General features: G+C 41.7%; 1 protein-coding gene across 1 annotated transcript; it reads left to right on the top strand.

The window, feature by feature from the left end:
- Positions 1-335: 335 nt before the first annotated feature.
- Positions 336-20,241, top strand: LOC115193704 (transmembrane protease serine 9). The gene is made up of 10 exons (XM_029752633.1): positions 336-565; positions 9,198-9,218; positions 13,976-14,138; positions 14,333-14,601; positions 14,739-14,884; positions 15,357-15,705; positions 16,207-16,378; positions 18,097-18,362; positions 18,661-18,770; positions 19,206-20,241. The coding sequence occupies exons 1-10, from the start codon at positions 511-513 to the stop codon at positions 19,500-19,502; spliced, it is 1,848 nt and encodes a 615-aa protein (XP_029608493.1). The 5' UTR covers positions 336-510; the 3' UTR covers positions 19,503-20,241.
- The last annotated feature ends 2,949 nt before the right edge of the window (positions 20,242-23,190 follow it).

Consider the following 23,190-nt stretch of genomic DNA (forward strand, 5'->3'; position numbering starts at 1 on the left):
CTAAAAATACATGAACTTTTTGTATATTTACAGTTTTTTCACTGCAACCACCCGGGAAATGTTTGACAGTGTAATGAAGAAACACAAAGGGCTATTCAAAGAACTGATATAAAAAGGTTCTCCACAGCACAAAAAAAGTGTTTCCCCTTCAAAATGAATAACCTTGTTTTGGTACTAACTAGCACTTTGTTTGAGAATGTAGGGTTAATGTTTCATTTATGGAGATGAATGTACACCATACTTGGCCTTTCTAGCCTTACTGAATGACCTAAGCACAAACAAATATCACAGTTAATCAGTTTGGCCATACCTGTCTGATGAGTGTCCTCAGGATAGCCAATGTAGACCAATGTAGACCAACAAGGAAATAAAGTTGAGTGATTAGAAGAACAAAAGAAGAGGGAGTAGTGTGTGGGGGTGTCATAAGGAAGGGGTGTAAGCAATGAAGGATAGCATGAGGGATATTTAAAGAGCAAAACCATGGGCTTTGTTCATAACAACACTTAAGAAATGTCTGTGAAGAAATGGGTATGTTTATTGACGGTGGCAAGTCTCCTAATTCAAGGTGAGTCTTTTTGAGCATATTGGATTGACCACTATACTTTTCTGTGGCAGGAGTGGGATTGTATACGGACTTGTCCAAATACCCATACTAGTGTACCACATACTTAAACTACATACTATTTACTCATCGTTGCATACTATTAAGCACGTAGCCTACTGTTTAGTGAAAAGTATGCAGTATGCCACGGCCTGAGTAGGTGGGTCGAGGCCGAGTGCGGGTGGATTTTTCCAAACTCAACAGACATTCATTGCATTAACCAGACTGATAATAGATCATATACAATTGTATTCATTTCTCTAAACTCTGAATATAATAGGAATGCAGTTATAGGCCTACTCAGGCTGGTTATAGGCAAAATATCACATTCGACCTATACCATATGATCCGTAGTAGTTATCCTGAAACAGATCATTTGGTTCTATTTCAACATATTTATTAGTGAAACCAAAGCGCTGTAACATATATAGGCTAAATATAAAAAGCCTAGGACACACACCAACATTTTTCAACTGTTCAAATCAAAATGTTATTGCACAGAAAAACATGGACAGTCGGGTGCAAATTCAGTCACAAATTCTGAACCACTGGACAGCAACATTACAAACTAAAGCACTGATCATTGGGAACAAGATCAGAATGATCGCTAAGGCTTGATCCATAAATGAAATGCATAAGTAGGTAACCTAGTCTACAAAACTAAAACAATCTGTTAAAATCAAAAGGCCTGAATAACATCACATCAATAACAAGACCACACCCAGAGTGACGACACATTCATAAATCAAAAGATGGTTTAGTATTTAGTTTAAAAGCTCTGACGAGAACAATAAACACTTTTCAGTGAGAAAACAGAAATCCACTTTGGGTAAAAATAAAATAAAAAATACTTCTGTTTTCAAAGATGTAACCTAAAATACAATATTCATGATACATTTAAAAAGACCAGAAACTACTTAGCCTACCTACATTTGAGCACCACCACAGAATCTTTGGGAATCTTCCCAATTAACTAACCTAGTTTTGTTGTTGGTTACTTGAAGAGAACTAGGGCCTATCACTCACAGCCCGCCTCTTCCAATTAAATTCTACTAGATGAAGAGCCGAAATTAGTGAAACATCCTGGACTTTAAACCATATTTGATTTTAGAAATGTTGCATACTATCAAAGATTATGGATATAGTGACAAGATACATGGGAGTTGTTGTCCACAAATATTTTGAATAGTTGATTAGGGTTGTTGGAGTCTTATACCATGCCATTGTTGAATACTTGTTTCGGATTGACTTGGGGTGTGTTCGTAAATTCAATCTGGAGTGCCAGAGTGCACCCTCTGGCACTCCAGAGGGTTAAGCTGGTTAGGCTGTTTACATGTTATCCAGAGCGTTGTTTACTAACTGTGCAGCTGGCAACAATTGAATCAAGCATTTTTGCCGACGTTTATTGACACCGGCCATATTTGACAGGTGTTGAACGTTTGTAAATTCGTCAGTTATTCTGCACTCTGGCACACTCAGACTAGAGTGCTCTGAAATCGGAGTAGATATCCAGAGTGAATTTACAAACGAACGCACCCTAAGAAAGGGATAATCAACGAGGCAATTCATTCTATGGCTAAATTCCCAATCTGGCATTCATACCATCCTGGCCATCTAATCATCTCGAGTTTACAATTGTCTCATTCATCTCCTCTCCCCTGTAACTATTCCCCAAGTCGTTGTTGTAAATGAGACTGTGTTCTCATTTAAGAGTTGATTATCCCTTTTATACCATGGCTATAATTTCACACATGAAATGTGATCATTTAGCTACAAATGTGTTCAACATCCACTGTAGTAGCTAGCAAGTTTACTAGATTGCTGTAGTAGTTGCCTTGGTAATCAAACAGACTTAAAATCACATTTTATTGGTCACATACACATGATTAGCAGATGTTATTGCGGGTGTATCGAAATGCTTGTATTTTGATTTATTATAACGCATAAAGAAATACTTCAAAGTTGCTTTAAGACCTAGAGGCACGGCGCCATCTTTCACGAATAGCTGATGGTTTAACCAAACCATACAGTGCAAATATACAGTCCATTCTGATTGGTTAAAAGCAAATTCCAGCCGTTGTCTACTCCACAAATTCCCGCCAGCTAAATCTATGAAGTTGAAATGCCTATTTACTCTGTTCCATCTGACTGAGCAATCCACTGTCTCATCAGCCCCACCCAGGCACTTTATAAACTTGATCACTATAAAAAGCATCTAGACATTATCTTACATTTCTTTTATACTAACATTTAGATTTCAACAGCGGAGATTTGTATAAACCTTACTGTCTGTCTCTCCGACATTTGCAACATTGTTTCAATATTCAAATTCGATCTCCAACTGTCCCATAGTAATGAACATGTAGGGATCGGGCACGAGAGAGAAGCAGGCAGCATTTCACAGCCAGTCGAAATCATGAATGAGCTGGCATAATGTTTATGGATATATACAAAATAAATGTCAATTGAGAAAAAAGGTCAAATGAAACGAAGTGCAGCTAGTTTGCAGTCTTTCCAGCTTCAGTTTGAAGTGATTGTGTTAGCCGTGTTGTTGGCTAGCTCCTCTGAACAAGTATCCTGACTAGAGAGCACATTTTCTATGCCAGGCGAAATTGTGCCTCATTAGCCCATTGTTATGGATGTATCCAAATAAATGTCGCTAGAAAACAGCTTAAACAAATGCAGCTACTGTTGTTATTCTGTCTGCACTGTTTGACGTGACTGTAAGTTAGCCGTAGTTGGCTAGCTAGCTAGCAAGGGATAAGAATGTTGCCAGCCAGTATGCCAATGGAACATTTACAACAAAAGACTGGGTCGCGTCCATAGATACAGAACAAAAAGACAATGACTGGGTCGCGTCTCTAGCAACCGAACTAATTGAACAAACGACCAGCCTGCTTGGATAGCAACCCTAGATTTGTTTTCGGGACTGTATATTGTGGAAAGATGAAATAGTATGAATAAATTATTCAACATAACGTTAATGAAAATATATCACTCCTTATTTGAATATGTTGGTAACCCGTTGATAAACGCAAGGTTGGCCTGGCAAGGGATTAAATCCATGGCTAGTGCCCCCCACATAGGCAGGGGAAAAACCAGTGCTGACCTTGGGAGATATGAGGGCCAGAACATGGCTAATGAACTGAATGTTTTCTTCTCAAGATTTGAATCAGACAACCTTGTGTCGGAGGTAAAACAAATGGAAGCATCATTACAAATGTTTGAGAGAGTTGTTGTTAAACAGTCTGATGTTTTTAAAGTTGTTCAGGGGATGTAACACACACAACAGCCCCAGACAAAATAAGTGGACATGTGTTAAAGCACTGTGCTGAACAATTGGCTGGTGTTTTTACAGACATTTTCCAATCCTCACTCGACCAGCAACACGTGCCAGTGTTGTCGAAAAACTCAATAATTATACCCATTCCTAAAGCACCGACACCCTCTGTGCTGAATGACTACCACCCTGTTGCCTTGACATCCTTAGTAATGAAATGCCTTGAGAAACTTGTGAAAAGTCATATTCTCAGTGTCACCCAGAGGCTTCTCGACCCATTTCAGTTTGCCTATCAGCCTAGCAGAGGAGTTGATGATGCCATTCTTACCCTCCTTAACATGGTCTATAGACATCTAGAGGGTGCCAAATCCCATGTTAGGGTTCTGTTCGTTGACTTTTCTTCTGCCTTCAACACAATCCAGCGCTACATTCTGGCACAGAGACTCATTCGGGACTTCTCCTTAGACGGGGGGCTGGTTTTGTGGCTGTTGGACTTCCTGAGCCAACGCTCACAGCGAGTAAAAATAGGTCCCCACGTGTCGGACATACGCAATACCAACACAGGCTCTCCTCAGGGATGTGTTTTGTCCCCACTCCTGTACATCTTGTACACTAATAGCTGTACTAGTCCCCATCCTGACAGACCTCGTTAAGTTCGCTGATGACACTGCCTTGATCAGCCTGTTGCATGATGACGAGGAACATCATGGCCCGGTCCTTGATGACTTTGTAGAGTGGTGTGACGAATCACACTTGGTCCTCAATACCAACAAGACCAAAGAGACAACACCTACCTCTGCAACATCTATCAGAGGTCAGAATATAGAGATTGTAGAGGAATACAAAAACCCGGGTGTCTTCTTGGACAATAAGCTTCAGTGGAGTAAATGTACAGACCTGATCTACAAAAAGAGCCAACAGAGATTGTACTTTCTCAAAAAGCTGGGATCTTTTAATGTAGACTGTACTATACTGACTCTGTTTTACAAATATTTCATTGAGAGTATTTTAACTTTTTGTATTGTTTGTTGGTTTGGCAATGTCAGCCAGAGAAATATGCTGAGAAGGATTATCACCACAGCAAGCAAGGTACTTGGAGTCAAACAGATGAGATCTTTAAGGTCAGGGCCCTCCGCAAGGCTCACAAAATCATTTTAGACCCAAGCCACCCCCTGTACCCGGACATTGAACTACTCCCCTCTGGGCGCAGGTATAGGGCACCCCTCAGCAGGAAAAACAGAACTAGACAATAATTTGTGCCAGGTGTGATATCCCTCCTAAATAGCTCGGGCTAATGTTCCTATCGACTCAGTAAGGCCAGCAGGCTAGTCTTTAAAAAAAATGTTTTATTGGTATGTAACTGTTATCAAAGTTGTATTGTCAATTTTGTTTTGTATTTAAACGGCACTTTAAATGTGTACATGACACTACAACAAAATTTCCCCACGGGGACAATAAAGTCAGTAAGTAAGTACAGTGATAATGCCCTCGAAACCGTTGTTTGGAGGCTATATATTGGCACGGTTTGCCGGCCCTCAAATTCGTCTCGGCCCCACCTAACAACACTGTGCCAATATATCCTCCAAACACCAGCTTCTCAAGCATTATCACTAAAATAATGCATGCTCTAGAACAGGGGTCGGCAACCTTGTGTGGAGTGCCAATTCACAATTTATCCTACCATTTCTAACGATCTGCGTGCCAGTTATGATTTTCATATGTACATTCCAACTAATTGTGTCTATTGAATATCTAATTGTCCACAAACGAAAGAATTCCATAGCTAGCAAAACAGAGGCGCTGTCCATTAACACCACGGGCTTGATCTTGGAATACAGATTCTCTTGGTGAATGATACAGGGGGGTGGCCAATCTTATCTTCAATCAGCTTTCCGAATCCTTTTGCTACATCTTCCCCTTTATAGTACAATGCATGGGTTTTAGACAAAGAAGCTCCTCACATCAAATCAAATCAAATCAAATGTATTTATATAGCCCTTCGTACATCAGCTGATATCTCAAAGTGCTGTACAGAAACCCAGCCTAAAACCCCAAACAGCAAGCAATGCATGTGAAAGAAGCACGGTGGCTAGGAAAAACTCCCTAGGAAAAACTCCCTAGAAAGGCCAAAAACCTAGGAAGAAACCTAGAGAGGAACCAGGCTATGAGGGGTGGCCAGTCCTCTTCTGGCTGTGCCGGGTGGATATTATAACAGAACATGGTCAAGATGTTAAAATGTTCATAAATGACCAGCATGGTCAAATAATAATAATCATAGTAGTTGTCGAGGGTGCAACAAGCACGTCCGGTGAACAGGTCAGGGTTCCATAGCCGCAGGCAGAACAGTTGAAACTGGAGCAGCAGCACGGCCAGGTGGACTGGGGACAGCAAGGAGTCATCATGCCAGGTAGTCCTGAGGCATGGTCCTAGGGCTCAGGTCCTCCGAGAGAAAGAAAGAAAGAGAGAAAGAGAGAATTAGAGAGAGCATATTTAAATTCACACAGGACACCGGATAAGACAAGAGAAATACTCCAGATGTAACAGACTGACCCTAGCCCCCCGACACATAAACTACTGCAGCATAAATACTGGAGGCTTAGACAGGAGGGATCAGAAGACACTGTTGCCACATCCGATGATACCCCCGGACAGGGCCAAACAGGCAGGATATAACCCCACCCACTTTGCCAAAGCACAGCCCCCACACTCACATACCTGCTCTGGGTCACTAGCTCCCATCTGAAGCTTGATTTTTGACTGCATCTAGATTTGTAAACACAATGCTTTGCTTTTCATACCTGGACATGGCCCTCTTGATTCCTTTAGCCTTGTCCGCTTCATCCTTGAAGTTTTTCTCATGTTTCGTTTCAAAATGACGCCGTACACTTAATGTCCGACAAACAACAGTTTTGCAACCGAGAGCGCAAACAGACCCATCCTTCAGTAAAACAAACCCTTATTCCTTTGTCCAAGAGGCAATAAATGAGCTGACATCTGCCTTATTTTTCTTTGCTGATGACATTTTGCACCCTGCACATTTTTAAATAACTAAAGAAGGGTTGCTATCCATGTGAAAACAAATCTCTCATCTTCAGCGCTGCCTTGGTTTTGAATTTGGCGGGAGAGGCGAGGCAGGTCATCTTGCGTTGAACTAATAATATGAAATTACTGAAAATCATGAAAGCCCATTGGCTAATAAGGATTGACATACAACATTGCAGTGAATACCAATACAATTAAGAAACCAATAGATGCAATTTCAATAATTTTCATAATTTTCTATTATTTTCGTGTCAAGCCAAGGTTTAGCATGACACGCAAATATATTTAAACACCAAGGCAAATTCCCTTGTGTGCCAAGGCTGCCTTCGGTTCCCGACCCCTGCTCTAGAATGCCCTTCAACGCCTATTCTCTGAATTTACGAACGGACAATATGACAACGCTCTGAATTTACAAACGGACAATATGACAACGCTCTGAATTTACAAACCGACAATATGACAACGCTCTGAATTTAAGAACGTCCAGAACACACTCTGAGTGCACTCTGGCACTCCAGATTGAATTTACAAACACACCCTTATACAATGGATGGGTCTAATCCTGAAAGCTGATTGGTTAAAACCAACTAGCCTCAATACATGAATATGCATAGCCATGTCGAGACAACTCTGATATTAAGTGTTTTTTCTATAAATTGCCGGGACATCTCGTGCTTATATCAGTACACTTGTAACAAATTAAGCATTACAAAACTTCTATTCAATCAAATAAACCTCACGTAGCAAAAAAGCTATATTTTTGTAGACCAAATTCGACCCTCTCTCATTGACCACCATACAAAAATTCCTTGCTTGGAGGGTGACGGATTTTCCGCCGAGTTGGGCCTCTCTCTTTCTCTTCCTCTCTGGCAGTATTAAACATTCCATTTTTGCACAGGCCTACTGAGAATGTGTTGTGTGTGATTGCGCTGTTTCCCGCTGTTCGTTGATTTCAGTAACTCATCCCCATATCTAATTGAACAGCTGTTGTCAAAGCAGAAATGAGTATGACAACCGGGCATTTAAAGTATCCTCTATTTTCTAACTTTTGCATACTATTAAACTCAATTTTATTTTTCACATACTCAAACACCTGTTATTTAGGACGCAAGTATGGGTATTCGGACAAAACCAGTTACTAAACATTGTTAAATTGATGACTATATGCACCATAAAATAAAAAGAGTGTGATTGTGAATTTACTGAACATAAATGTTATTATGTTTGTGTATGGTTCAAAAGTCAAAATGTCGACATTCATTATTATTGAAGGAGAATGCGGTTCTTATCCAGTTACAGTACACAAATCCACAAGGAGTCAGTAGAAACAATATTTTTTTAAGCAAGTCAGCCATAAGCTCCACTCTCGGGACAGCTTTAAGTAGACCCTAAAAGGTTGTGGGCACCGTTTGTTACCATTAAAGTGCATTTAATGTACTGTTTAGAGGTGTGTAGTGGCTTCACTGGCATGCATCTATAAAAAAAATGTTTTGCCCCACCAAGATTGACATGCTAAAATCGCCACTGGTCGGGTCACACAAAAAGTTACATATTGCAACATTTAACTACTCACATACTTAAAAAATATACTTAGATACTTGTAAAATAAATATGTATAAAACACCTTACAAACACTACAATCCAACTCATATTACAACAGCATTCCATTTCAGAGTCTGGCAAATAGAAATCAAAACTGGATGGCCTTCAGCGATAGATGGGAGGGGTTGAGGGTAGCTGAAGGATGGGACTAAAAACGATTATAAAATATACTGTGTCCATAAAATGTATATAGTATGTATAAGCTGAAAGTAGAAGCCTAAGTGTTGTTGTGCATTAGTTTAATCCAATTAGGGAAAGGATGGTAGGGTTAGTGGAAAATAATAGAGGAAAATATATTTTTTTAATATGTATGGGGGATTGGAAATTATGCAGACAATTACATTGATGGAAGCCACAGTCTATTTGCAATATTAAAGCTAAACTACCCCCTAAATAAAATACTAAATAAAACACTCTAATCCAACTCATATTACAACAGTATTCAATTTCAGGGACTTTTCAGTTACATGAAAACAACATGAATTTCATGTTTTAACTTTATTTGTTTGATCCACTACTGAAGAAAAGGTGCAACTGATGCAAGCAAGCATGCAATGAGGTGTGACATGTTCAACAATTATGGTTATACACAAGCTGCATTTACACAAAAGCAAACATGTTTAATAGAGACAATCAGACAATGAATTAACTCAATTACTTCCTCTTTCTCAGAATCATATTGTCAACTTGATGGTAAGAACATGATCTACATTTTATTCTCCAGACGTGTACAGAAATTCACGGTCATCACTCCCATTGCTTCCATTTCTTTTTGCTATTTGTTTAATTTGAAGAGCATGATCGATTAGAACATACAATAAATGTCAACCTTTGAGATATTCTTCGTTTTCATTATTGACGAAAAATGTAATCAGTCCACATACCTGCATGCACATTTTGACAGCTGTAATGATCTTAATGACGTGCTGCTAATGTTTTAATGTCTGATTATTTTATTTATCATGTATACAGTGTATCATGTTACTGTGAAGCCAAAGGTCTATTTCCACAGTGTGTGAACAATCATGTTTTGGTAACACTTTACTTGACACCCAAGGTCATAAGACGTTATGACACGATCATAACCATGCCATAATATGTCATAACAGCTGACATAACTTGTCATAACCTGTCATAATATGGTCATAACACTGTCATGGCCCATATATTTACACCTGTTGTGACGTACACTACATTCCTAAAAGTATATGGACACCTGCTCGTCGAACATCTCATTCCAAAATCATGGGCATTAATATGGAGTTGGACCCCCCTTTGCTGCTATAACAGCCTCCACTCTTCTGGGTAGGCTTTCCACTAGATGTTGGAACATTGCTGCTGGGACTTGCTGCTTTTCAGCCACAAGAGCATTAGTAAGGTCAGGCACTGATATTGGGCGATTAGGCCTGGCTCGCAGTCGGCATTCCAATTAATCTCGAAGGTGTTCGAGGGGGTTGACGTCAGTGATCTGTGCAGTCAAGTTCTTCCACACCGATCTCGACAATCCATTTATCTATGTACCTTGCTTTGTGCATGGGTGCATTCTCATGCTGAAACAGGAAAGGGCCTTCCCCAAACTGTTGCCACAAAGTTGGAAGCACGGAATTGTCTAGAATGTCATTGTATGCCGTAGCATTTAGATTTCCCTTTCCTGGAACTAAGGGGCCGAGCCCAAACCATGAAAAACATTCCCAGACCATTATTCCTGTTCCCCTAAACTTTACAGTTGGCACTAGGCATGGAGGCAGGTAGAATTCTCCTGGCATCCACCTAACCCAGATTTGTCCTTTGGACTGCCAGATGATGAAGCTTGGTTCATCACTCCAGAGAACGCATTTCCACTGCTCCAGACTCCAATGGCTGCAAGCCTTACACTACTCCAGCCGACGCTTGGCATTGCACATTGTGATCTTAGGCTTGTGTGCGGCTGTTCGGCCATGAAAACCCATTTCATGAAGCTCCAGACGAACAGTTCTTGTGCTGAAGTTGCTTCCAGAGACAGTTTGGAACTCGGTAGTGAGTGTTGCAACCGAGGACAGACGATTTTTATGCTCTACGTGCTTCAGCACTTGGCGGTCCCATTCTGTGAGCTTGTGTGGCCTACCACTTTGCGGCTGAGCCGTTGTTGCTAGTAGACGTTTCCACTTCACAATAACAGCACTTACACTTGACCGGGGCAGTTCTAGCAGGGAAGAAATTTGACGAACTGACTTGGTGGAAAGGTGGCATCCTATGATGGTGCCACGTTGGAAGTCACTGAGCTCTTCAGTACGGGCTATTCTACTGCCAATGTTTGTCTATGGAGATTGCGTTGCTGTGTGCTCAATTTTATACACCTGTCAGCAATGGGAGTGGCTGAAATAGCCGAATCTACTAATTTGAAGGGGACGTCCACATACTTTTGTATATATAGTGTATATTTTGTTATTTTATGGCTGGATATGACACATATGTATTCAAATGTGTTTTTTCCCTGCCAAAAAGTTCCCTTTCGTTTGAAAGTTTGTTTCTTACATCCTTTGTTGTTTTTGTAATGAATTGTTTACAGTCATCTGTTTCCCTCATATTTTTATAACTTGTAGAAAATACACTTTATGACTGTAACGATCGTCTGACAGAGGGGACCAAGATGCAGCGTGGTAAGTGCTCATATTAACTTTAATGACACTTTAAATAAAACAAGAAACGAAAGCCAACAGTTCTGCCAGATAAACACACAAGACAGAAAACAACTATCCACAAAACCCCAAAGGAAAACAGGCTGCCTAAGTATTGCTCCCAATCAACGACAACGATCTACAGCTGTCCTTGATTGAGAGCCATACCAGGCCAAAACAAAGAAATACAAAAACATAGAAAAAAGGACATAGAATGCCCACCCTAGTCACACCCTGGCCTAACCAAAATAGAGAACAAAAACCTCTTTATGGCCAGGGCGTGACAGTACCCTCCCCACCCCAAAGGTGCGGACTCCGGCCGCAAAACCTAAACCTCTAGGGAAGGGTTCGGATGGGCATCTATCCGCGGTGGCGGCTCAGGAGCGGGACGCAGACCCCGCTCCACCACTGGCTCACCCCACTTAGGTGGCGCCTCTAGAGCGGGGTCCCTCGCCGCCGACCCCGGACTGGGGACCCTTGCCACAGGCGCCGGACAGGCGGGCGGCGCCGGACAGGCGGGCGGCTCTGGCGGCGCCGGACAGGCGGGCGGCTCTGGCGGCGCCGGACAGGCGGGCGGCTCTGGCACTCCGGACTGGCGGGTGGCTCTGGCGGCTCCGGACTGGCGGGACTTGCAGTAGGCCTTGCTCTGGGCGCAGGCACAGGATTCACCAGGCTGGGGAGACATGCAGGAGGCCTGGCTCTGGGAGCAGGCACAGGACTCACCAGGCTGGGGAGACATGCAGTAGGCCTGGCCCTGGGAGCAGGCACAGGACGTACTGGGCTGGGCTGGCACACTGGAGAGAGAGTGCGAGAGGCAGGCACCTGCTTACCGCAAAAAGCACAGGTAGTTGACTCAGGCCTCACCCCTGGTCCAGTCAAACTACCCGTGTGCCCCCCCCAAAAAACAAATTGGGGGGGGCTGCCTCTCGTTCTTCCCGGGTAGGCTCCGATATCTTTCGACCACCTGGCCCCAAGTCCAGTCTCTCCTCCCAATCCACTCCTGATGAGACCAGGTGTCCATCTCCTCCCGAGCACGCTGCTTGATCCAGTTGTAGTGGGTAGTTCTGTAATGATCGTCTGACAGAGGGAACCAAGATGCAGCGTGGTAAGTGCTCATATTAACTTTAATGACACTTTAAATAAAACAAGAAAACGAAAGCCAACAGTTCTGCCAGGTGAACACACAAGACAGAAAACAACTATCCACAAAACCCCAAAGGAAAACAGGCTGCCTAAGTATGGCTCCCAATCAGCGACAACGATGTACAGCTGTCCCTGATAGAGAGCCATACCAGGCCAAAACAAAGAAATACAAAAACATAGAAAAAAGGACATAGAATGCCCACCCTTGTCACACACTGGCCTAACCAAAATAGAGAACAAAAACCTCTCTATGGCCAGGGCGTGACAATGACACTGTCAAGAAGCATTATGACCCTCCTGTGTCACTTTACTTGGACTAAGAAAATACACTTTATGACACTGTCAAGAAGCGTTATGACCATCATAATCATATAAGCCAGATAGCCCTATCACGTACAGTGGCTTACAAAAGTATTCACCCCCTTGGCATTTTTCCTATTTTGTTGCCTTACAACATGGAATTAAAATTGATTTTTTGGGGGGGTTGTATCATTTGATTTACACAACATGCCTACCACTTTGAAAATGCAAAAATATTTTTTGTTGTGAAACAAACAAGAAATAATAAGAAAAAAAGAGAACTTAAGCGTGCATAACTATTCACCCCCCTAAGTCAATACTTTGTAGAGCCACCTTTTGCAGTAATTACAGCTGCAGGTTTCTTGGGTTATGTCTCTATAAGCTAGCCACTGGGATTTTTGCCCATTCTTCAAGGCAAAACTGCTCTAGCTTCTTCAAGTTCGATGCGTTCCGCTGGCGTACAGCAGTCTTTAAGTCATACCACATATTCTCAATTGGATTGGGGTCTGGGCTTTGACTAGGCCATTCCAAGACATTTAAATGTTTCCCCTTAAACCCCTTGAGTGTTGCTTTAGCAGTATGCTTAGGGTCATTGTCCTGCTGGAAGGTCAACCTCCGTCCCAGTCTCAAATCTCTGGAAGACTGAAACAGGTTTCCCTCAAGAATTTCCCTGTATTTAGCGCCATACATCATTCCTTCAATTCTGACCAGTTTCCCAGTCCCTGCCAATGAAAACCATCCCCACAGCATAATGCTGCCACCACCGTGCTTCACTGTGGGGATGGTGTTCTCGGAGTGATGAGAGGTGTTGGGTTTGCGCCAGACATTTTCCTTGATGGCCAAAAAGCAACATTTTAGTCTCATCTGACCAGAGTACCTTCTTCCATATTTTTGGGGAGTCTGCGCGTTGGGGTAGCTGCATATCTGACATCAATGTGTGTGCAATTACAATGACAATTTAATATGGTCAATTTAAAAAAAAAATATATATAACATAACCATACTGTTGACACATAGGCTATGGTGTAATGGATTGTTTTGCCTTGTGTGGTAGGTTTTGGGGGGTTTTACACTCTTATGTAGGTGTCATAATCAGCCATAAAATAACGCAATATATGTCACAACAGGTCTAAATATATGTTTCATGACAGTGTTATGACCATATTATAACAGGTTATGTCAGCTGTTATAACATATTATGACATGGTTATGATGCTGGGTGTCAAGTAAAGTGTTACCCATGGTTTCATATTGTATTCTATGGCTTACTGACTCAATTCAGACTCTGATTATCTCTTATGTTCCAATATGTGGCACCACTCCACTCATCATTGTTTATCTCTGTTTAAGTGTGTGGGACCACTTCATTCAACAACAAAATAGTGGGGGGTGAGGATGCCCCTGCAGGAAGCTGGCCCTGGCAGGCTAGCGTACAACAATTTGGCGGCCATTTTTGTGGCGGGTCCCTCATCAACAAGGAGTGGGTGATGTCTGCAGCCCACTGCTTTACCGGGTGAGTTAGCGTGAGATACAGGGGATGTAGAGGTTGTAGCTCAAGGAATATGTCAAACTCTCTGTTATGCAGCTGAGTGCAACTCTTACTTGAAATAAGTTTCTGCAAAATCAACTTTAGTTTAATGGGATTATTATATTTTATCAAATTCTCATATGATGCAAAAAATATATAATCTTCCTGTTCCAACAAAGCTCAAGCCCAAATGATTGGAACATCATCTTAGGTCGACAGAACCAGGAGGGCAGTAACCCCAACGAAGTGTCCAGAACTGTTGCTCAGATCGTCTTACATCCAGTTTACGACAGTGGCACCAGTGACAACGACATTGCTCTGCTCAGACTCACCTCACCAGTCAACTTCACAAACTATATCAGACCCGTCTGTCTGGCAGCAAGTGACAGTTTTTACCACGATGGCACTGATAGCTGGGTCACTGGCTGGGGCAACATCAACGAAGGAAGTGAGGAGACCTTTCCATGGAGATGTCAATGACATATTGTGTTGTGAGAAATAGCAGTACATTGCAGACCAAAAACATTATTCTTCCAATGTAAATGGAATGTTCATAACGGGTCTGTCTCTCATCCTGTCCCTCAGAATCCCTCCCCTCCCCTCAGGCTCTGCAGGAAGTGGAGGTTCCAGTTCTGGGTAATAGACAGTGTAACTGTCTCAATAGGGTCGGCTCAGTCACAGACAACATGCTTTGTGCTGGTGTACTGACAGGGGGCAAGGACTCATGTCAGGTAGAGTCCATGCTAACCCATTTCATTATTGCCCTGTTCCTAAACTATTCTGTAACCACTGTCGTAGAGAGGGGACCAAAGCACAGCGTGTTGAGTGCTCATGATGACATTTATTTTAACTCAAAAACACTAAAGACAAAATAACAAACAGAAAGCGAAAGTGCACAGTTCTGTCAGGTACAGAAGACTAAACAGAAGACAACTACCCACAAACACAGGTGGAAAAAAACCCTACTTAAGTATGATCTCCAATTAGAGACAACGAGGACCAGCTGCCTCTAATTGGAGATCATCCCCCCCAAAAAACACATAGAAATAGAAAACTAGAAACTAAACATAGAAAAACACAAAACATCCCCTGTCACGCCCTGACCTACTCTACCATAGAAAATAACATCTTACTATGGTCAGGACGTGACATATTCTTTGTTTTTTTATGGATTGGAAGACTTACCTTGCTCCATCATTTCAGGGTGACTCTGGAGGTCCAATGGTGACTAAACAGAACTCTGTCTGGATCCAGTCTGGGGTTGTTAGTTGGGGTTATGGCTGCGCTCGGCCCAATCTCCCTGGGGTGTACACCAGAGTGTCTCGCTACCAGCCCTGGATCAACTCCAAGATCACTACTGACAAGCCAGGCTTTGTCCAGTTTACCTCCAGTGGGGTAGATACTGACAGAAGTTACACATGTCCTGGCCTACCACCTCCTGCTACAACTGTCCTGCCATCTACTGGTCCTGCTACAAATGTACCAACTAAACAACAACTAAAAACAACAACAACTAAAGCACCAGATATCGCTGTCATTTCAACTGCAGAAGGTGAGTTTTTCATTACATTTTAGGTTCAGCACCGACAAGCTAGGCTTTGTCCAGTTTACCTCCTGTGGGTTAGATGCTGACAGTAGTTATACCTGTCCTGGCTTGCCACCAACCATGATCCCAACTGGAAGTACAGCCACCACTGCTGCACATAAGTTTCCTACGTCTGTGGCTACACTCTTAGATAAAGGTTCCAAAAGGGTTATTCGGCTGTCCCCATAGAAGAACGCTTTTGGGTTCCAGGTAGAACCCTCTGTGGAAAGGGTTCTACATGGAACCCAAAAGTGTTCTACCTGGAACCAAAAGAGTTCTACATGGAACCAAAAAGGCTTCTTCAAAGGGTTCTCCTATGGGGACAGCCAATAAACCCTTTTAGATTCTAGATAGCACATTTTTGTCTAAGAGTGTGGTGTCTTAACTTGCATTTTTTATTTGCTGAGCTGCGAAAGAATACGACACTACTTTGTATCATTACTTACCGTTTTCTTCTTTCCCTTTCAGGGCGATTATGTGGCCGTGCTCCTATGAGTCCCTGTCTAGGGGGCAAAAATGGTTATGTTGCGGAGGGAACCTGGCCCTGGATGGTCAGTCTACACAGGAATGGGATTCATATTTGCAGTGGCACTCTTATTACGGAGGAATTTGTCCTTAGTGCTGCCCAATGCTTCCCTGGGTAAATTAATATTGCACTGAGCTTTACAGAGAAGAGTTGGATAACACTTTCTATGTACCCATAACTAAACTCAGCAAAAAAAGAAACGTCCCTTTTTCAGGACCCTGTCTTTCAAAGATAATTTGTAAAAATCCAAATAACTTCACAGATCTTCATTGGAAAGGGTTTAAACACTGTTTCCCATGCTTGTTCAATGAACCATAAACAATTAATGAACATGCACCTGTGGAACGGTCGTTAAGACACTAACAGCTCACAGACAGTAGACAATTAAGGTCACAGTTATGAAAACTTAGGACACTGAAGAGGCCTTTCTACTGTCTCTGAAAAACACCAAAAGAAAGATGCCCAGCGTCCCTGCTCATCTGCGTGAATGTGCCTTAGGCATGCTGCAAGGAGGCATAAGGACTGCAGATGTGGCCAGGGCAATAAATTGCAATGTCCGTAATGTGAGATGCCTAAGACAGCATTACAGGGAGACAGGACGGACAGCTGATCATCCTCACAGTTGCAGACCACGTGTATCAACACCTGTACAGGATCGGTACATCCGAACATCCCACCTGCGGGACAGGTACAGGATGGCAACAACAACTGCCCGAGTTACACCAGGAATGCACATTCCCTCCATCAGTGCTCAGACTGTCCGCAATAGGCTGAGAGAGGCTGGACTGAGGGCTTGTAGGCCTGTTGTAAGGCAGGTCCTCACCAGACATCACCGGCAACCACGTCGCCTATGGGCACAAACCCACCGTCGCTGGACCAGACAGGACTGGCAAAAAGTGCTCTTCACTGACGAGTCGCGGTTTTGTCTCACCAGGGGTGATGGTCGGATTTGCGTTTATCGTCGAAGGAATGAGCGTTACAACTAGCCCTGTACTCTGGAGCTGGATTGATTTGGAGGTGGAGGGTCCGTCATGGTCTGGGGCGGTGTGTCACAGCATCATCGGACTGAGCTTGTTGTCATTGCAGGCATTCTCAACGCTGTGCATTACAGGGATGACATCCTCGTCCCTCATGTGGTACCCTTCCTTCAGGCTCATCCTGACATGACCCTCCAGCATGACAATACCACCAGCCATATACTGCTCGTTCTGTGCTTGATTTCCTGCAAGACAGGAATGTCAGTGTTCTGCCATGGCCAGCGAAGAGCCCGGATCTCAATCCCATTTGAGCAGGTCTGGGACCTGTTGGATCGGCGGGTGAGGGCTAGGGCCATTTCCCCCAGAAATGTTTGGGAACTTGCAGGTGCCTTGGTGGAAGAGTGGGGTAACATCTCACAGCAAGAACTGGCAAATCTGGAGCAGTCCATGAGGAAGAGATGTACTGCAGTACTTAATTCAGCTGGTGGCCACACCAGATACTGACTATTACTTTTGATTTTGACCTCCTCTGTTCAGGGACATATTATTCAATTTCTGTTAGTCACATGTCTGTGGAACTTGTTCAGTTTATGTCTCAGTTGTTGAATCTTGTTATGTTCATACAAATATTTACACATGTTAAGTTTGCTGAAAATAAACACAGCTGACAGTGAGAGGACGTTTCTTTTTTTGCTGAGTTTATATGCATTTTAAACAAACATAATTAGTCATAATCCAGTCATATTGCAGTAAATGTGTACATGCATTGTAATCAACATTGAGTAGAAAGATTGGCCAGTAAAATCTATTTTTAAATGCTTTTCGAAGACCATATCTGCTTTTCTGTTCCTGTAGTTCACATCTAAATCCCGACGAGTGGACTGTGTTTCTGGGAGAGCAACAGCAGAAAGGATCTGATGTCTTTGAGGCTTCATTGGGCATTGTGCACATCACCCTGACCAACCTAACTGGGACCAACATTGCGCTGCTGCAGCTGGAGAACTTCGTAAACTTCAGCAGCTGCCTTCAGCCTATATGTGTAGATCTGAGCAACGATGGAAGTTTCCCACCTGGGACTCAGTGCTGGGTGTCAGGCTGGGGAAACCAGGACAAAGGCAGGGGTAAGAAACAGTGTTTGTTGGCAAGATGCTGGAAGGCCATTCAGTGTTCAAGTAATGGATGCATATGATTCAATCATTCATAATTTCTTTAGGGAAAATGAGATGATGAAATCAGTTAAGTTTTGTTCACCGTATTATTAGGACATTTCATTATTATTAGTACATTCCTTGTTAGTTTATTCTACCACAGGCATGTGGTGGAATATTTCTATGCATGTAATTTTAGTTAAATTATAGATACCAGTTGACCATGCGTACTAGCTGATGTTTATAACCCAACTAAATGAATCACTCCTAGTGAATGGTACCACTGGGACGGGTCTTCGAGAGCAGCAGGCTAATGTGATGAGCTGTGGCAACATCTCCTCCACTGAGAACATCTGCACTGCAGCGATGAACCTAGAACAGGTAACAAGGGCTACAGCAAGGGCTACATTACTTAAAGCATCCAGGTATAATGCATTATAATACAGTTATAATGCATTGTAAGACTTGCCATGTACAATCTCTTTATAATGTCTTATAAACGTCTCTTAATGATCGGGTCAAAATAACAGTCAGTTTGAGAGTTGTGAATTGAATGCATAGAGAGCCATTGCATACTGTATAGTCCATGTTATAAGGCATTATAAAGGCTCATACATGCTTATAACAAGTCATAAAGAATTACACTTGGATGCTTTAAGTGTTACCCATACATTTTAATTTTTGTTTCTTCAAAATTGTATGTATGGCGGAGAGTGCTAGGCATTGCTGTTTGGTGAAGGTCAGAAGTAGTCTCTCTGTTTAAGTGATTCTCATTAATATCCAATTCTATTTATTTCTGCTTTGTTTTGTCTACAGGGAGATGTAGGTGGTCCCCTGATGTGTAAGTCTGGGCTGGCATGGTTCCAGGCTGGAGTGATAACAATGAATAAGGATGAAAATGATACCAATTTGCAAGCGACCGAGATGCATGTTTTTTCCAAAACCTCCAGATTCGTGTCCTTTTTTAATAAGATGATCAGTGACTTCCCCACCCCGGAAAGAACCACTGTCCCTGACAACGCAGGAAATGCAGCCCCCAGCTCCCTCTCTCTTTCACTATTATTTTCTTTTTTTCTCCCCATTCTCACCATGGTCTTGCTGTCAGGCTGGTAGTTCCTCAATCTCTCTTTTTGGCAGTGTCTATAAAATATATCACTTTATGCACCAGAACCAGGGTAATGAAATTTGAGGATTAAATTTGTGGTACCAAAGAAAGAAACTGTAGCAATTCGACAAATGCGTGAATGTCAGGAATAATCATACAATGAAACTAATGAAGATAACACTTTATGTAAAACATTGTTATAACTAAATGGTGGAATCTTTTATGTGAAATCATGTTTTTCAAGAAAATAACTGTTTAATTCGTACTGATTTATAAACTACCTATAATCTCTTTATAAAGTACTGTATACTTCAATGTAAAGTTCCAGTGAATGATGACATGTTTAACATATCAGTTTTACGGCTGTAATGTACACAAACAAAATAGGTTGGCATATATTCCATTTTTTAAGTAATGTTGTCTGTTAAGTATAATAATTGTATACTGTAAAAAAAAAGTGTTTTGCTTTTTTGGCAGTTTGTTTATTTTATTGAAATATCTACATGTATATTCATGTTTGGTATGTTTCAATAAACTAAACTAACTCATGACATTTACTCTAAGCTATTTTAAGCTTCATTGCAAATGTATCTCTTATCCTTGTGCTACTTGGAAACCAATGATCATGGTTACTATTCCCTCCAAAAAAAGAATGAATCCAATCTTCCAGCTGGCAAGCTTTATGAAGTTATCTAGTTTCTGTGTCTATTAATTGTAAAGAACAATAAAACAAACAATTACTTTGTAGCACAATTTCTCTGCCATACAACTACCAAAAAAGATTATAAGATTTTTTTTTTATTATATAAAAGCTGCAAGATTCCTGATTTAAAAAGAAATTCTAATGAGTTACTTCACACTAATTCGAATGTTTATGTAAATGATTGGCTACTGGTTGCAGTAAATACACAGAAAATATACAATAATTTACTATTTTTACATCTGGATTAAGATGCTATTGCTGTAAAATGACACTTGGGATTCAACTTCACCTGGGATTTGAACTTACAACCTCCTGGTTGCCAGCGACCTGAATTTTCGTGCTTTGTGAGTAAGACAGAGATTGGCCACAGATTTATTGGGACGATACATTTCAGCACTTTGCTAAAGGTTCCCAGTACATTACTGGCTACTGGTGTTGCGGAAAAAATACAGAATCTAGGGTGGAGTAGGTTGGTATTGCTATAAAATGACTAAGGTATGCTGCTGTAATCTGATTACAGTGAAATCTTCAAAAGTATGATATTTACTGTATTTTTACTGCAACCTCTTGGTTGCCAGCAACCTGAATTCCCTGCTACGCTACCAGGTCTCTGGGCATGACATTGGGGGTGGGCAAAGTCAGATTATCTGACAACACCAACATAAAAAAAGCAGGGCACAGGGACAAAGGAATTAAAGGAATTTGTAAAGGAATTTGAACTTGTGACATCTTGGCCAGGGGTGTGTTGATGTTTCTGCAGTGCCACCAGGTACATACAGCGCATTCGGAAAGTATTCAGACCCCTTGACTTTTTCCACATTTTGTTATGTTACAGCCTTATTCTAAAATTGATTAAATCGTTTTTTCCCCTCATCAATCTACACACAATACCCCATAACGACAAAGCAAAAACAGGTTTTTAGACATTTTAGCAAATGTATTTATATCAAATTTACATAAGCATTCAGACCCTTTACTCTGTACTTTGTTGAAGCACCTTTGGCAGCAATTGCAGCCTTGTGTCTTCTTGGGTACGATGCTTGTCATGACGTGCCCTGGGGGGAGGATCATAGCCCCTCTCTCTCTCTCTCTCTACAGTTTTATGATTTAACGACAGGTCGTAAATATCTGTAAGGGACCCTCTCCCCCATTGGACATGCAGTATTGAGGGAGAGAGAGAACAAAGCACTAGACTTGGCCAAACTCCTAATCCCCAAAATGGGAGAATTAAACAATATCTCTACTTTTGAGAATGTGGGAATGGTCCGTGGACACTTAAGGGACAGTTATGTTGAGTGTGTTTCATTTAGTGATCTCATGAAGGACAGGAAACACACATAATGGTATCTCTTAAAGTGTACATTTCCCAGCTGTCAGGTTTACATCTAAATATTGTGAGACGTATGCGATTAAACATCAAACGATTTGTGAAAAGATGCAACGTGATGTTAACCTTCTAAATGAGAGTATGGATTTTCATATAAAGATGAACTAGTCAGTGGCCACGCCCACGTGAGCATAGACATTACATCGGCATCATGGAACCGCCCTTTTCTAATGAAAGGTATAAAACCACCCGTGACGAAATGTACATTTCATGCCAAAGAGACCCACGGTAAGCCAGACGTCTCGACCACGCAAACCCCGGTGTAAGCTAAGGTTGCAAATGGTTAAACTCTGAGACTATTGATCACAACAGAATAAGAGCAAATCTTAGATGTGTAATTACTAGTCTGCAGCTAGAAATTACATAAGTCTAGAGCAAGAATACAGACAACCCCCCGAAGCATCTATACTATGACAACATTTCTGAATGGTACTCTGAAGTATCCATTCTAACCTATAACCACAACAGACATTGTGACTTCTGGTAAAGTTAACCAGAGACTCTGATGAACCCTACAGGATGATCAAGGATTCCAACAGAGAATACAACCACGACATACTGGCGTAAATATATAAATTGTAATTATTCTCTAATGAGTGGCCGTTCATGTGCAAAGGGTTAGCATTTCAATTTATATAATTATAGACTGTGTGTAGTGAATCTATTTTATCTTTCCTGCTCTTTCTCAGTCCACACCCCCTTCCCTTTGTCTACCAAGCCATCATATCGGCTTAGCCCTCTAGGGACATTTCTATTATTGTTAGTAACCAATATCTGTTTGTTTGTTTTGTACAGTATTTCTGTGTGATTATTTATTTAGTTAGGAAATAAATAATTAAGCCAATTTTGTAAATTGCTGATTCATTATGGAAACTAGGGTTTGTGCAGATAACCAAGAATTTCAGACGTTCAGATGAGACTGATAGAAGGTAAAGAATAATTAATGACTGATTGATGACTGAAATGTAAGAGCTCTTTAGGTCTCTAAAAGTTAATTCGGAAGACGGACCTCCTTAAATAAACTTCTCCGAGGTGCCCCAGGTTAATAATTCAATCACGTAATCAATTAAACGTTAGGTAATTGATTTGATAAAATAGCATGTCATTACATTAAGGATACTAAAGACATGACACGCTACAAGCTTGGCACGCATTTATTTGGGAAGTTTCTCCCATTCTTCTCTACTGATCCTCTCAAGCTCTGTCAGGTTGGGTGGGGAGCGTCGCTGCACATTGCCAGGTTTGATGAATCCCTGTTCTTGTCGTATCATGCTGATGGGAGGACTAGGGTATGGAGAAAAACACGAGTACATGCATCCATCATGCTGTGTTTCAACATTGCAGGCTGGTCCTAGTGGTGTGGGGTGTGTTTTCATGGCACACAATTGGGCCCCTTGATAAAAGTGGAGCAACGTTTGAGTGCCAGAGGATATCTGAACCTCATTGCCAATCAGGTGCATCTCTTCATGGCACCAGTTTATTCATCTGTGAATAGATTTTTTCGAATTGAGGCTGTTCTGAGGGAAAAAGGGGTTGCAACTCAATATTTGGAAGGTGTTCCTAATGTTTATGCACTCAGTGTACATTCCCATTCAAGTTGACATTC

Source organism: Salmo trutta, chromosome 5 (genome assembly GCF_901001165.1).
Source record: "Salmo trutta chromosome 5, fSalTru1.1, whole genome shotgun sequence".
Classification (NCBI taxonomy): domain Eukaryota; kingdom Metazoa; phylum Chordata; class Actinopteri; order Salmoniformes; family Salmonidae; genus Salmo; species Salmo trutta.